Raw genomic sequence first — 17,464 nt, 5'->3', positions numbered from 1 at the left:
ATCCACACAGCTCAGAAAACCCTGCGGTGTTGAGTCCAGCTGAAGGTAGGGTGTCCCTACCAGGCTCCTGTATGGTTGTGTTCAGGTCATCACCCAACACTAATCCAATCATCACACATGTCCTGATATCACTGTAGGGGCTGCTGCTGCAGGCGTGATGTCAAACTCAGTAACATCTGTGTGTGTGTGTGTGTGTGTGTGTGTGTGTGTGTGTGTGTGTGTGTGTGTGTGCGCCTGTGGTGGTCTTTGTCTATGTGGATGAGATGCTGTGGCACATTATGCACAAGGTACTGAAAATTCCCATCAACATGTGAACCACACACAGCACAATCTGTGGGTATTGTAGTCCTTTAGGGTGAGTTGTAGTCCTTTAGGGCGAGTTGAGATGATTGTAAAAGGCCTCTCCTTATCAAACTGATGGAATAAGTTATTTTTCGGTCGGGTCGAATTGATTGTACTGGAAGTCTGGTTTCTGATTCGTTGCGTTTTGTGTCATTCCCCTTGTACCCTCCCACTTCCGGATCAAACCCAGGTTGATTGGGTACGGAGCCCTTTAGGCCAAGCGGTCCAGATATCCATGAGACGCAACTCAGGGAGATGGTCGCTAGGAGACCAGGAGGGCAGAGATGAGCAGCGTTGCCACGGTGAGCAGGAGGCGGTCTCGTGAAGGGCTGCTTCCACTGACGCTCTTCTCCAGTTTAGGAACTTCAGGGTTAAATTCATCTGGTAGAGAGAGGGGGGGGGAGGGAGAGGGAGAGAGAGAGAGAGAGAGAGAGAGAGAGAGAGAGAGAGAGAGAGAGAGAAAATGTGAGTGAGAAACCATCCAATGACACATTAACACATCAATCTCAATTGAGCGGTGTGCGATGCATACAAAGTGTCCACAGAACACACACACACACACACACACGCACACACACACACACACTGCTAACATACACGCTACACTCCAACACACACACACACACACACACACACACACACACACAGCTAAGAGGCACGCTACAATCCAAAACACACCCGCAATTATCATCAGGGGTGTCACACATGGCCTTTCCCCCCCTGGGAGGGGAGATAAACAGACGCTGTTGTTGTTCATCTTGTTTTTCATGTACTTTTATGCATCTTTTTATTCTAATGACGCCGGCTTCACCCTACAATAATTTTAATCAAATGAAATTACCATATAACATGTCCATTGATTGGGCACAATCATACATTATTAGCCCAGAGGTGCCAATGGGAGAGAGGAACAGGGAGAACATGGTTCAGACAAAAGGGTAGCATGCCGTTGTTCTGGGGGAAGAGACTCCCTAGCTGCTGTCCAATTAGTCTCTCCTCAATTCCTTGTTTCCTCTGTCCTCGCTTCCTCTGTCCTCATTTCCTCTGTCCTCGCTTCCTCTGTCCTCGCTTCCTCTGTCCTCATTTCCTCTGTCCTCGCTTCCTCTGTCCTCATTTCCTCTGTCCTCGCTTCCTCTGTCCTCTCTTCCTCTGTCCTCATTTCCTCTGTCCTCGCTTCCTCTGTCCTCGCTTCCTCTGTCCTCATTTCCTCTGTCCTCGCTTCCTCTGTCCTCCCTTCCTCTGTCCTCGCTTCCTTCTCAAAGCGCATTTGGGGAAAATATCAGAGGGGAGGAATCTTTGATCTTCTCCTCGCAATGCATTTTTGAGTAGGAAGCGTTCCAAAAGGAACCTATGACATCATCCTGTACTTGACGTCACAGACGTCACGCTACCGCGCCACAGTGTCACTTCCTGCCTCACAAGCTCCCTCCTGCCTGACTACCATCTTGGGTCCTCTGTATTGCAAACACACTTGACTGCCGTCCGAAAAACACCCTGTGTTAACCAGTTACGCCACGGAAAAAGCTAGCAATTCTCAGGCACAGGTGGTTGTAATTTCGCCTTGATTGAGTGTGTTTACCGCTTCAGCACGGTTACATTGACCCAGGTGTGGTGGACGGTACAGGGTTAAACATGTGATTAATCATGTGACTAGACACATACACGGTGTGAGGACTCGTACCCGTGACCAGGTAGAGACAGACAGACAGACAACAACAACACGTGGTGTCGGATCACTCCAGACAAAATGTTCGGAATTTTGTTTTTGTGGACTCCAGAGAGGTTTGGTCATCCAACCGGACCGGTTGGGCTGTACGTGTGTCCGTCTGTTAAGAAGAGCTATTCTTATCTCCATGTCTGGCTGTCTGGCTGTCTGTTTCTCTGTCTGTCTCTTTGTCTGTCTGTCTGTCTCTCTGCCTGTCTGTCTGTCTCTCTGCCTGTCTGTCTCTCTGTCTGTCTCTTTGTCTGTCTGTCTGTCTCTCTGCCTGTCTGTCTGTCTCTCTGCCTGTCTGTCTGTCTCTGTCTATCTGTCTGTCTCTCTGTCTGTCTGTCGGTCACTCTGTCTGCCTGTCTGTCTTGTATGTACGTGTCAGAGCTATTCTTATATCCATGTCTGTCTGTCTGTCTGTACGTGTCATGATGACACACACACACCCCTGTCATCCACAGCTGTGACGTGACACGCCTCGGTGAACTCTGTAAACAGAGAGCTTCTTGTTCTGCAGCACCGGAGGTCATGGTGGAGAGCACATTGTTGCCAAACTGGTTACAAAACTCGAAAAGTGTTTTGAAAAAGGTCCATCTGGCCAGACGCCAAGCTCCTAGCTCTGACGCTGGGAGGCCAGGTGTGTGTGTGTGTGTGTGTGTGTGTGTGTGTGTGTGTGTGTGTGTGTGTGTGTGTGTGTGTGTGTGTGTGTGTGTGTGTGTGTGTGTGTGTGTGTGTGTGTGTGTGTGTGTGTGTTCTACAGGTGCAGGTATCTACAGGTATCAAAAATAGATACACCACGTGTATCTATTTGTCTTTCACCTATCTACCAATGCTGGGCCTGAAAACAAGAAATCCATAAAAATCCATCAAACAAAACAAGGCTACCTCACAGTGTTTGGTGGGGGAATGAAACACTTGGCAGCAGCGGTAGATTCCATGTGTGGGTTTCTGTTGTTTCTCATTGTTAGAAATGCCCACACATCTCCACACATCGTTGTTGTGTTTTTTGTATTTTTTACAGGTACCTCAGAACTTAGCTCTTAGCCCTGGGAGGCGAGGTCAGTGTTTTTACCTCAGAGAAGAGAGGCAGTGAATAGAAACTGTGAGTTTTACCCACAACGGTAAGAGAATAATAATGAAATAGAAATTGATTATGCAATATATTGAAGTATAAGATGTGACCTGATGTAGTCTATATACTCTGTATTAGCTTCAGGACGTGCCCCCACGGAGCAGAGTTGGTATGAAAGAGAGTTTTATTTTTGCGTATTATGTTTGGAGGAGGATGTTCTTTGTGTCCCCACTCGGAGTGGATGTACTGTAGGTGAACAGAGGATTACGATATGCTCTGACTCTGAGGATGAGTATTATAAAAGAGGAAGATAGAGAGAGAGAGAGCAGTGAGCACAGCCTGGCAGTAGGAACAGGCCGCCACAAGCAGACCAGGCTGCCCGGGGAAGAGAGACTGTTTACACTCTGCCCCAGGAAGAGGTAGAGACAGAGCTACAGTTCCTCCTCTTCCTACACTGTAATAAATATGTAAATATAACAGCAACATTCTTCCCCCAAATTAAATGCAATTACAAGGAATTTGAAATGTGTTCCAAATTGGCAGAAAGATATGTGGTTAGGGACAGCCATTGGAACAACATATCATATTGAATGTTCCTGTTAGTTGTAAATTACCTGTAATGTATTATTATTATGTATTTATCATCATTTCTGTTCTGTCATCACCTGTTTAATAAGTCCTTATTTTGTTGCCTTGGCAATGTGAGATAATGTCTTATCATGCCAATAAAGCTTATTGAATTGAATTGAGAGAGAGTGTGAGAGAGAGAGAGAGAAAGAGAAAGGGACAGAGAGAGAGATTGTGTGAGAAAGAGTGCCTGTGTGTCTGTCTGTCTGTTTATCTATCTACCTACCTATCTATCTTTCTGCCTATCTATCTATCTATCTATCTGTCTGTCTGTCTGTCTATCTTTCTGTCTTTCTGTCTATCTATTTATCTACCTATCCATCTTTCTGTCTGTCTATCTATCTTTCTTTCTGTCTCTCTCTCTCTCTCTTTCTCTCTCTCTATCGGTTTGTGTTGTTGCCACTAATGCGTAGAGTAGAACCAGGGGAGGCTGGTGGAGGTAGAAATCGGAGGCCGGGCTCATTGTAATGCATGGAACGGAAAGCCTCCCCTGAGTAGAAGGCATTCGAAGGCCTCAGGCATTATTCTGGCCTTTTGACTTTGTGTATTTGTTGTTGATGTTGTTGTTGTTTTCTCTCTCTGGCATGAGTCAGTACGTAGTCATTGTTCGACCATTGAGCCTCTCTGAGAATGCATTCTGCTTTATGATGATGGCTCAAGGGCCTCTCTTGCTCTCTCTCTCTCCCTCTCTCTCCCTTTCGCTCTCTCTCTCCCTTTCCCCCTCTCTCTCCCTATCGCTCTCTCTCCCTTTCGCTCTCTCTCCCCTTCTCTCTCTCTCCCTTTCGCTCTCTCTCCCCTTCTCTCTCTCTCCCTTTTGCTCTCTCTCCCCTTCTCTCTCTCTCCCTTTCGTTCTTGCTCTCTCTCCACTCTGGACCCAGCTTCCATCTCAAGGAGGTCGTTTCACAGCTGGCCCTCAGCTCCCAGAGGAAGCCCCAGCTAAATGATTCCCCGGCAAGAGGCTTTTGTGAGAGAGACACAGAGAGAGAGAGAGAGAGAGAGAGCGAGAGAGAGAGAAGAGAGAGAGAGAAGAGAGAGAGAAGAGAGAGAGAGGGTTTACATAACCACTCAATTACACAATGGACTTGTTCTCTTCACGTCCTCTTTGTGAGCAGAGAGGAATCTGTCATTGGTTAGAAGACCGAGCCTGACCTGGTGGATCTGGTGCTTACTAGGGGGATCAATCAGAAACAAGTGTCTTGTCAACTCTGTGTGTGTGTGTGTGTGTGTGTGTGTGTGTGTGTGTGTGTGTGTGTGTGTGTGTGTGTGTGTGTGTGTGTGTGTGTGTGTGTGTGTGTGTGTGTGTGTGTGTATGTTTAAGAAAAGGAGAGTGACTCACCAATGTCGTGTATTTTGATGTTGGGTCTGACTGTGTAGTCAGGAGGGGTCTGACTGGAGTCATCGTCTGACTGGGAGACTGAGACACACAGAGAGGAGAGGTTATTATAACGCACACACACACACACACACACACACACACACACACACACGCACACGCGCGCACGCACATGCGTACACACGCGCACAAATGCGTACGCACACACGCTGAGAAAGCATGGATATCCCAGTGATGTAGAGTATACACACCAGGGGAGGCTGGTGGAGGTTGACATTGGAGGACGGGCTCATTGTAATGCATGAAATGGAATTGATACCATTCCTCATTCCATTACATCATTACAATGAGTCCATCTTCCGATGTCAACCTCCACCAGCCTCCACTGGTCTAGACTTGGTATTATATTATTATTATTATACTCAATTTGAAGTGAGAATGAGAACATGCAGATTTGTCTATCAAATGCTTATCCATACTACTGCTTATCAAACTACTGCTTATCCATACTACTGCTTATCTATACTACTGCTTATCAAACTACTGCTTATCCATACTACTGCTTATCTATACTACTGCTTATCTATACTACCCTGCTTATCTATACTACTGCTTATCCATACTACCCTGCTTATCTATACTACTGCTTATCAAACTACTGCTTATCCATACTACTGCTTATCTATACTACTGCTTATCTATACTACCCTGCTTATCTATACTACTGCTTATCCATACTACTGCTTATCCATACTACTGCTTATCTATACTACTGCTTATCTATACTACCCTGCTTATCTATACTACTGCTTATCCATACTACCCTGCTTATCTATACTACTGCTTATCAAACTACTGCTTATCCATACTACTGCTTATCTATACTACTGCTTATCTATACTACCCTGCTTATCTATACTACTGCTTATCCATACTACCCTGCTTATCCATACTACTGCTTATCCATACTACTGCTTATCAATACTACTGCTTATCCATACTACCCTGCTTATCTATACTACTGCTTATCCATACTACATTTACGGCATTTATTTATGGCAATTAGCAGACGCCTTTATCCAAAGCGACTTACAACAAATACATTTGTCTAAGTAAGTGAATCAGTCAGGAGGGGTCTGACTGGAGTCATCATCTGACTGGGAGACTGAGACACACAGAGAGGAGAGGTTATTATAACACACACACACACACACACACACACACACACACACACACACACACGCACACGCGCGCGCGCACATGCGTACACACACGCACAAATGCGTAAGCACACACGCTGAGAAAGCATGGATATCCCAGTGATGTAGAGTATACACACCAGGGGAGGCTGGTGGAGGTTGACATTGGAGGACGGGCTCATTGTAATGCATGAAATGGAATTGATACCATTCCTCATTCCATTACATCATTACAATGAGTCCATCTTCCGATGTCAACCTCCACCAGCCTCCACTGGTCTAGACTTGGTATTATATTATTATTATTATACTCAATTTGAAGTGAGAATGAGAACATGCAGATTTGTCTATCAAATGCTTATCCATACTACTGCTTATCAAACTACTGCTTATCCATACTACTGCTTATCCATACTACTGCTTATCCATACTACCCTGCTTATCTATACTACCCTGCTTATCCATACTACCCTGCTTATCTATACTACTGCTTATCAAACTACTGCTTATCCATACTACTGCTTATCCATACTACTGCTTATCAATACTACTGCTTATCCATACTACCCTGCTTATCTATACTACTGCTTATCCATACTACTGCTTATCCATACTACCCTGCTTATCTATACTACTGCTTATCCATACTACATTTACGGCATTTATTTATGGCAATTAGCAGACGCCTTTATCCAAAGCGACTTACAACAAATACATTTGTCTAAGTAAGTGAATCATCTATCCATCAGTCATCATAAGAAAAAGAAATCTATGCTAGGACCAGGGGCTGTTGGCAGTCACAATGCTAGAAGAAGGGAGAATTACTTTTTTTTTTTTAATTGTTTTTATTTATTTATTTACAGTAGAGAAACTGTACAGGGGGGTAAGTGGGGATGAAGAGGTCGTTAGGGACAGTTAAGATGTAGCTTGAAGAGATGGGTCTTCAATCTACGGCGGAAGATAGGTAGTGACTGGAAGAGCGGAGTGATCAGGCAGGGGTTTGGGGGCTGACCATTGCTTGCAAGTAGGGAGGGGCTGTTACCTTTGCCGCACGGTAGGCGAGCACCAGGGTCTTGAATCTGATGCGAGCTGCTACCAGGAGCCAGTGAAGGGTACGAAGGAGGGGGGTGACATGGGAGAACTTGGGGAGATTGAACACCAGATGGGCGGCAGCATTCTGGATGAGCTGCAGAGGTCTGATGGCGGAGGCGGAGAGCCCGGCCAAGAGTGCGTTGCAGTAGTCAAGGCGAGAGATCACAAGTGTCTGGACCAAGAGTTGTGCTGCTTCTCTGGTGAGGAATGGACGTATCCTTCTGATGTTGTAGAGGAAGAATCTACAGGAGCGTGCTGTCGCTGTGATGTTCGCCGCACAGGATAAGTGGTTGTCAAGGATCACCACAAGGTTCTTGGCTGTCTGGGAGGACCTGAGAAGTCATGGAGAAGGCAGGCTTTCCCCGGGACAAAGAGCAGCTCAGTCTTGTTAAGGTTCAGCTTGAGGTGGTGGGCTGACATCCAAGTGGAAATGTCTGTAAGACACGCAGAGACATGTGTTGCCACCTGTGAATCAGAGAGGGGGAAAGACAGAAAGACTTGAGTGTCATCTGCGTAGCATTGGTAGGAAAAACCATGTGAGGAAATTACCGAACCAAGAGATTTGGTATAGAGGGAGAATAGTAAGGGCCCTAGGACAGAGCCCTGGGGGACACCACTGGTGAGGACTCGTGGAGAGGACAGCGATCGTCACTTCGCAAGAGCGATCGGCCAGGGAGAATGCAAACCAGGAGAGTGCAGAGTCAGAGATGCCCAGTTCTGAGGGGTGGAGAGAAGGATTGGGTGGTTTACTGTGTCGAATGCAGCAGACAAATCCATAAGAATGAGAACAGAGGAGAGGGAGGAAGCTCGAGCAGAGTGGAGGGCTTCCATGACAGCAAGGAGAGCAGTCTCAGTAGAGTGCCCAGCCTTAAAGCCGGATTGGTGATGGTCAAGGAGGTTGTTGTGAAGAAGATAGTGAGACAGTTGGTTAGAGACAGCACGTTCAAGGGTTTTAGATAAGAAGGAGAGAAGGGATACCGGTCTGTAGTTATGGACACCAGATGGGTCAAGAGTTGGTTTCCTGAAAAGAGGCTTGACTCTGGCTGTCTTAAAGGCAGTTGGGACAGATCCTGTGGATAGAGACTAATTGAGGAACGGTAAGGAATGGAAGGAGGTCTTTGGAGATGGATTGGAGAAAGGGGGAGGGGATAAGATCGAGGGGGCAGGTGGTTGCCCGCTTGGATATGACCAGTTTTAGAATATCATCAGGGGAGAGGGGGGAAAGAGCTGATAAACTAGAGACTGAGTGTAGTGCAGCGGGTTTGGGAGGAGAGGTAGCAGTGTTGGTGAGAGGTAGAGAGAAAGAGCTGCTAATGTCACCAACCTTCTTTTCAAAGTAGGTGACAAAGTCATCCGCAGTCAGGGAGGAGGGAGGAGGGGGAGGAGGTGGGTTGAGGAGTGAGGAAAATGTGGAGAACAGTTTCCTTGGATCAGAGGCAGAGGATTGAATTTTGGAATGGTAGTAAGAAGCTTTAGCAGCTGATGCAGATGAGGTGTAGTTGAGGAGGAGAGAGAGATAAGGTTTTAGGTCATCAGGGAGGCCGGTTTTTCTCCATTTCCTCTCAGCTGCCAGGAGCCCTATTCTACAAGCTTGCAGGATTTCAGACAGCCAAGGAGCGCATGGAGAGGATCATGCTGGCCTTGAGGTCAGTGGACAGAGAGAGTCGAAGGATGAGGAAAGAGTGGACAGAAGGGAGAAGGATTCAACAGAGGGTAGGGAGGATAAGACAGAGGAAGAAAGAACGGTAAGGGAGAGGGTACGCAGGTTGCGACGAGAGGATACAGTGTGGGTAGAGACTGACTGGGAGGGGGTAGATTTGAGGGGAAGGGAGAAGGATACAAAATGATGATCAGAAACTGGAAGAGGGGTAACAGTAAGGTTGGAGGTATGGGAAAATCTGGTGAAGACAAGATTGAGCTGATTGCCCGCATTATGAGTCAGAGGAGTGTGGGACAGGGTAAGGCCAAAGGAGGAGAGAAGGTCAAGTACTCCAGATGAGTGAAGCTTCTCTGACTGGATGTTGAAGTCACCCAGTAGTGTGAGCAATGTGCCACACTCAGGGAAGAAGATGAGAAGGACATCCATCTCGTCTAAGAAGTGGCCAAGCTGAGCTGGTGGACGATAGATAACGACAATGTGAAGTTTGACAGGGGAGGTGACAGAAACAGCATGGAATTCAAAGGTGGATATGGACAGGTGTGACAGAGGAAGGACATCATGTGATCACTTAGGTGAGATGAGGAGTCTTGTGCCTCCCCCTCGACCAGGGAGTCTAGGGGAATGAGAAAAGGAGTAGGCATCAGAGAGGGCTGCCGGAGTAGCTGTGTTTTCCGGTGTAATCCATGTCTCTGTGAGGGCAAGGAAGTGGAGGGACATGAAGCAGGTGTAAGCTGAGATAGCCTCTGCTTTCCAGACATTGACTGGCAGTTCCAAAGTCCTCCCGCGACAGTGAGGTCGTGGTCAGTTGAGAATGGTGGGTAGATTAGATTGGAATGGTTGTGAGGGGAGGCGTAGCGGTGATGTGTCCTCCTGAGGGATGAAAAAACAGGAATGGGGAGAAAGCACATTGTGATATTTGCCGGTATAGAGATAGAGGGATAGAGGGATAGAGGGTTTGTGGGCGACACAAGATGTAGGTAGTGCTCAATACACACAGAGTAGTATGGATACTGCTTATCCAATATGACCGCTTATCCATACTACTGCTTATCTATACTACTGCTTATCCATACTACTGCTTATCAAACTACTGCTTATCCATACTACTGCTTATCCATACTACTGCTTATCCATACTACCCTGCTTATCCATACTACGGCTGGTCTATACTACTGCTTATCCAAAGGATAAAGGTAAAGGTACATTTAAGATAAAAAAGGAAACAAATAAATATATGGCTGCTGGCAATTTCCATATGAACAGGAAGCTGTTCCAGGATGTTCCATCAAGCCGGCCGGATCTGAAGCATATGTTCTGATGGTGGTATCTGTGGAGGAGGGATAGGGCACGCTCACGTTGAATGAGAATGTAATGGAAACAGCAGGGAGGAATGGGCTTTTGATGGCAGGCTATTAAACTGACCTTGCTGAGTAAAGGTTGTGGGTTGCGGGAGTAAACAACAACATGCACGCGCACACACACATGCATGTCCACACACACACACACACACACACACACACACACACACACACACACACACAGGCATGTTCACACACACACACACACACACACACACACACACAGGCATGTTCACACACACACACACACACACACATAGGCATGTTTACACACACACACACACACACACACACACACACACACAGGCATGTACACACACACACACACGCATGTTCACGCACACATGCCCGCACGAGTGCACACATGCCCGTGTGGATGCACACATACACACACACACACACACACACACACACACACACACACACACACCACACACAAGCAGGCACACACCCACACACACACCCACATACAAGCAGGCATACACCCACACACCGACAAGCAGGCACACACACACACACACACACACACACACACAGAGCACACAGAGAGAGCACACAGAGCACAGGGGCACATACAAAGCAAGTGGACGCTTCAATAGATTAGGCCTGACACCCAGAGAGGGGGTTAAGGTGATGTGTACACAGGAGCTGACACTGGCCTGAGTGTAGGATGTATTAATGCTGACAAGGTTAGAGGAGGAGGAGGGAGGGAGGGCAGAGGATGGGGGGGGGGGGGGAGGGCAGAGGATGGGGGGGGGGGGGGCAGAGGAGGGGGGGGGGCTTTCAGCACTGGGCTCTGATCAAAGGGCTGCAGGGGGAGAGAGGCTATTGGGGTAAAAATAACACAGAACACCAACATCAACATCACACACAGACCAACCATCAACTATCAGAGAGAGAGAGGAAGGGGAGGGGGGGAGTAGGGGCAAGGAGCATCACCATTAGAACACTGACAGTGTGGATGAGAGAGGGGGGGGGAGAGAAAGAGAAAGCGGGAGAGAGAGAGAGAGAGAGAGATTGAGATAAAGGGATAAATAGAGAGGGAGAGAGAAAGAAAGAGGGAGAGAAGAGAGAAAGTGAGACAGAGACTGAAAAAGAAAGAGAGAGAGAGATAGAAAAAGAAAGAGAGAGAGAGAGATAGAAAAAGAAAGAGAGAGAGAGAGAGAGAGGGAGACTCACTCGTGGAACAGCAGACGTAGACCCTCAGTCTCAGGCAGCTGTGGCCATGGTGATGGGTGGGTGTGGCTACAAGAGAAAACACACACACACACACACACACACACACACACACACACACATGTCAGCCTTACGCCCTCTACTGGCTGAACTACCACTCAGAGACGTGAGGGTCACGGTTTTAACCAGGGGAGGCTGGTGGAGGTAGAAATCGGAGGACGGGCTCATTGTAATGCATGGAATGGAATGAGGAATGGCATCAAACATGCATTACAATGAGCCGTGACCTCCTGTCTGTGTAGTTGAACAGTTTATACACACTGCTCCTTATTTCATTTGTGTAATAACACACACCGCTAAACTCTATATGTAATTTTCCTTAATAACTATGTAACAACATGTTAATACAATGATGTGATTACAGTAATTACAATGTTACTACACAGGCATAGAGTAGGGGCAAGGAAACGACATAGCTCACTTGGAAAAACAGACAGGGAGACTGATTGTATCCATCATCCATGTCAATATCATCTTGTTACAGTGTATCAATACATCAGGGATTTTTCATCCCGGTCCTGGAGAGCTGCAGTGGGTCCAGGTTTTCATCCCAGCCTAGTGACATCATCACACCTGATTGATCAACAAATCGACTGATCTTCAAAACCTTGATGAGCTGAATCAGGCGTGTCAGGGCTGAGCTGGGAGAAACGCCTGCAGCGCTGCAGCTCTCCAGGACCAGGAGTGAGGATCACTGGGCTAGAGGTTGAAAAAGCTAGCATTGCAGTATAACGAGCATGGGAGTGTGACTAGCATAAAGCTAGCATGGGAGTGAGTGTGACTAGCATAAAGCTAGCATGGGAGTGAGTGTGACTAGCATAAAGCTAGCATGGGAGTGTGACTAGCATAAAGCTAGCATGGAGTGAGTGTGACTAGCATAAAGCTAGCATGGAGTGAGTGTGACTAGCATAAAGCTAGCATTGGAGTGTGACTAGCATAAAGCTAGCATGGGAGTGAGTGTGACTAGCATAAAGCTAGCATGGAGTGAGTGTGACTAGCATAAAGCTAGCATGGGAGTGTGACTAGCATAAAGCTAGCATGGTCAGTGTGACTAGTATAAAGCTAGCATGGGAGTGTGACTAGCATGGGAATGTGATTAGCACAAAGCTAGCATGGTCAGTATGACTAGCATAAAGCTAGCATGGTCAGTGTGACTTACAGATGTAGTAGTACTCGCTCCCCACGTTGAACTCGTAGCCCAGGGAGAAGGCGCTGTAGCGCTGGAACTTCTCGGAGAACTTGATGGGGGCATGGGGCGCGTGCGGCCTGTTGCACTCCCAGCGTTTGAAGCCCATCTGGGGGTCGCAGGTGCGGTAGCCGCGGTAACTGACCATGTAGAGGACGTACTGCTCGGCCACGTTGCGCTCCAGCGCCCCCCGCTGGCTGATGTTGTAGTGCGGGCAGTAGATGTCCAGGTAGTCGTTGACGCTCACCTGCACCGTGTAGCCCTCCCTCCGTAGGCTGGAGAGGGAGAGAGAGAGAGAGAGAGAGGAGGGGGGGGGAGAAAGAAGGAATTTAATTTAAAATGTTATCCTTTATTGGGTCATACCGACACCTCACCACTCAGTATATCATCCCTGTAAGGAAGTAAATGTTCAATAGAAAGAAAGAAAGAAAAACAAGGAGAGAAGAGTGAAGGAATACATGTCTCTAACAACAGTCACAGTACAACATCAAACCCCCCAACAGGGCCAGATGTCTTTCCCTGTGCATAAAAAGACCTATTTTCTCACTCCCATCCCCAGTGGGTGAAACCCACAGCAGAAAATAACACTCCTTCTAGTCTCTTCCACCATTCCCAGGAGTGTGGCCAGTGGAAGTTCACCAAGGCGGAAGGATATCAGGTCAGTGCTGGTGTGTGGTTTGCCCGCTGGAGGACACAGTACTGTTACATGTGCGGGGCCAGATCCCTGGGCGCCGGGGGCTGATGACGGAGGCAGAACCAGCCTGTACAGAGGGTCAGGCTGGGGCTGGGAGATGCAGGCCTAATGTCATGTTATCTAATGAATGAATGAATGAATGAATGAATTAAATGGATGAAATGGAATAAATGAATGCATGAATGGAATGAATGAATGATGGATAGATGGATGGATAGATGGATGAATGAATGATGGATGGATGGATGATGGATGAACGAATGAATTAATGAATGAATGATGGATGGATGTATGGACGAATGAATGATGGATGGATGGATGGACAGATGAATGATGGATGGATGAATGAATGGATGGATGGAATGGATGGAATGGAATGAATGATTTATTTCTGTGTCATGCCATCGTGTCTGGCTCATACCATATGAGATTATGTGACACGTTGTCAGATACTGTATATCAATACGATACAGTATACAAGTTAATAACTCGTAGATCAACATTGCAGAAGACAACAACAACAACAACAACAACAACAACACCAGTTCTAAAACTGCCATCGACTCCTATGGTTCTGGATATGACAAGACTCATCACCGTATCCGTCGGCGATGACATGATTAGAAATGATTGACCCCCGTGCGAAGATCACTGAGACGTTTAGAATAACTAACTATACGACTCATTAAGGTAATTACGCAAAGTCTAATTAAACAAGGTGTAACTCGTTAAGAGGATCCTGCAGGTGTGAGGAGCAGCGTAGATGAGAGGCAGGGGGGGGATACGGGGATATCAACTAGAGCTGCAGTGGCCACAGGGCACCAGTAGGAGGCAGTGTTGTGTTGTATTCAGCCCAAGGAGTTTCTCAGTGTCTCGGTTTTGCCTCCTGCTGCTCTCCCTTCTCTCACTCTCTCTCTCACTCTCTCTCTCTTTCTTACACACTCTCTCCTTTTCTCTGTTACACACGTGCACGCAGAGACGTACGCACACGCACACACGCACACGCACACACCAACGGACAATACTAGGTCAGGTCTCAAGAGAGATTATTATTCAATTACAAAATGAGGATCAGAAATGTCACACCTCTCTCTCTCTCCCTTTCTCTCTCTCTCTCTCTCTCTTCACATCTCCCATTCTCCTCGTTTGCCATTACACACATGCTGAGGCAGATGAATACCATATCTCCTAACTGCTGTCCTCTCTCTCTGCTCTCCATTTTATCTCCCTCTCTAATCTGACTCTTAGCCCCTTCCCTCTCAGACGCTACATGACAACGCTTTTCTCTTGCAGTGTTTTACTAGAAGATACAACACAGCCATGCTTCAAAGAGACTATATTTAGAGAGAGAGATATATAGAGAGAGGGGGGGGGGGGGGTGGAGAGAGAGAGGGAGAGAGAGAGAGAGAGAGAGAGAGAGAGAGAGAGGGGGGGGGAATAAAGTGATGTGATCATGAATTCATGGGAATCACAGATGCAAATGGGGTGGAAATGCAGTGGGAGAGAAATGTGCAGTCATAGAGAGAGAAGGGAGAGTGGAAGTGTGTGTGTGTGTGTGTGTGTGTCGGTCTGTGTGTGTGTACGTGTGTGTGTCTGTGTGTGTGTGTGTGTGTGTGTGTGTGTGTGTGTGAGTGTGTGTGTGTGTGTGTGTGTAGTACAGGAGTTGAAAGGTTGCTGCTCAGTGTTCTCTAGATGTAACATAAGGGTAGAATGTTCTATCAGCGTTTCCATCACAAAGGCACAGTGGCAGCCAGGGACAGGAGGAGAGAGACTCTACAGTAGTGTGTGTGTGTGTGTGTGTGTGTGTGTGTGTGTGTGTGTGCACACGTGCATGCTTGTGTGAGTGTGCATGCTTGTGTGAGTGTCCGTGTGTCCATGTATGCTTGTGTGAGTGTGTGTGCATATGCATGCATGTGTGTGTGTGTGTGTGTGTGTATGCAGTCAGACTGGGAGGTGGGAGGAGAGCAAGAGAGAGAGAGAGGCTCTATAGGTACATAGAGTTATATAAGCAGTCCACTTAGTGACACATGACAGAGAGAGAGAGGTGGTGGGGGGGGGGGGGCAAGGCTCCAGGGAGGGGGGATCTAATAACAGAGAGAGAGAGAGATGCGGGGGATTGAGAGAGAGAGAGAGAGAGAGACAGAGAGAGAGAGAGAGAGGTTGAAGGGGGAATAAGCGAAAGAGAGAGAAGGGAACAGGGTGAATGATGACAAACAAGTGGAACGGAGAAAACGAGAGAGAGAGAGAGAGAGAGAGAGAGAGAGAGAGAGAGAGAGAGAGGGAGGCAGAAGCAGAACGAGAGACGGAGACATAGTGCTCCCCAGAGAGAAATATAGAGTTAAGTGCAGAGGAGAAGAGTGATGGGTTCCTCTCGTCCTTTCTCTCTCTCTCTCTCTCTCTGTGTGGGTTTTGCTGTCTCATCATCATTTTCCTATGAGTGAGAAAGCAGAGCTCATTAGTAAAGGCTGCACAAGCTGGTGAAGGGAGGGAGGGAGGGGGAGAGAGGGAGAGGGAGGGAGGGAGGGAGGGAGGTGAGGGGGGGAGAGAGAGCAGGAGAGGAGAGAGAGAGAGACAGCGAGAGAGAAGGAAGGAGGGAGGCGAGGGTGGGGGAGAGGGAATGAGAGAGGAAAGAGAGAGAGGGAGAGAGAGAGGGAGAGAGAGAGGGAAGGAGGGAGGCGAGGGTGGGGGAGAGGGAGTGAGAGAGGAAAGAGAGAGAGGGAGAGAGAGAGGGAAGGAGGGAGGCGAGGGTGGGGGAGAGGGAGTGAGAGAGGAAAGGAGGGAGGCGGGGGGGTGAGGGAGCGAGAGAGGAAAGAGAGAGAGAGAGAGAGCCAGAAGAGAGTGCGAGAGAGAGAGAGCTAGAGAGGAGCGACAAAGACAAAGATAGCACCACTGCTGTGTAAGTTCTCACATCTTGTCTAAACAAAGTCTTCTGAGAATAGCGCTGGTATCAATAAATAACACGGTTAGGCTAAGCTAGAAAACACACCTGACTTCTAACAGCCCAAGGAGGCAGAAACAACCCCCCCCCCCCCCCCCACCCCCACCCCCCATCTGCCTCTGCAACGGGGGATCCAAAACTACCGCCTCGGAAAAAAACAACCTGCTCCATTGTGAAAGACGGCTGCGCTAGAAGATTAGGATCGTTTTAGTGCCGCCGGTGTCCTTACTAGTAATACTACGAGTGCTACTACACCGACGACAGCTATCTTTCTATCTCCCCGAAACTGATTCTCCTCGTTTGAAAAAACCCAAAACGATCCTCTCTCTCTCTCTCTCTCTCTCTCTCTCTCTCTCTCTCTCTCTCTTTCTCTCTCTTGTGAATGAGCGTAAACAAAAGGTTCATTTACGCCAAAGTCGCTTTGAGACGGTACCGATAAAGTAGGAGAAAAAGCGCACCGTTTCAAAACGACGTTTTTTGTTCTCTCGTGAATGAGCCGAAACAAAAAGTCTCATTTAGGCTCAGACACTTTGATTCAGCGCCGGTACCAGTGCTCGAAAAAGACACACAGTTTCAAAACAACATTCCTCGATATTGTGAATGAGCGTAAACAAAAAGATAATTTCCGTGCAATCACTTTCAGTCAATAGTATAACCAACAGTACCAGAGTCGTAGAAAAGTGCCATTTCAGAACAACCTTGTGAATAACTATTGTCATTGTCATTGTCATAACGATTGTCATTGTCCCTTTCATTAGAACAGCAGCAGGAGGAGTGCAAGTGGTAGAGGCAGGGGAGGCCGGCAGAGGTTGAAATCGGAGGACGGCCTCATTGTAATGCATGGAACGGAAATAAGCAGTTGGATACTAATCCTTATTCCGTTCCGTGCATTTACAACAAGCCCGTCCTCCGATTTCTACCTCCGCCGGCCTCCCCTGGTGAGAAGGCCTGCAGCTATCATGAGTTATTGACGGAGTGGAGTGGAGTGGAGTGGAATCACGCTCTCGTGGTGAGGTAGC

The 17,464-nt window shown here is 47.6% G+C and overlaps 1 protein-coding gene across 1 annotated transcript in view; it reads right to left on the bottom strand.

Annotated features, from left to right (window-relative positions):
- Positions 1-604: 604 nt before the first annotated feature.
- Positions 605-17,464, bottom strand: part of efna3a (ephrin-A3a) — a gene marked incomplete at both ends in the record, with an annotated part of 70,014 nt that continues 53,154 nt past the window's right edge. Inside the window, 4 exons of the mRNA XM_083684542.1 lie at positions 605-723; positions 5,086-5,163; positions 11,571-11,636; positions 12,787-13,088. Coding sequence (XP_083540668.1) covers positions 605-723; positions 5,086-5,163; positions 11,571-11,636; positions 12,787-13,088 — 565 coding nt within the window. The remainder of the gene's footprint in view (positions 724-5,085; positions 5,164-11,570; positions 11,637-12,786; positions 13,089-17,464) is intronic.

Source organism: Argentina silus (genome assembly GCF_951799395.1).
Source record: "Argentina silus genome assembly, chromosome: 14".
Lineage (NCBI taxonomy): Eukaryota > Metazoa > Chordata > Actinopteri > Argentiniformes > Argentinidae > Argentina > Argentina silus.
Note: the sequence above shows the minus strand (reverse complement) of the source record. Positions and strands in the feature narration are given on the sequence as shown.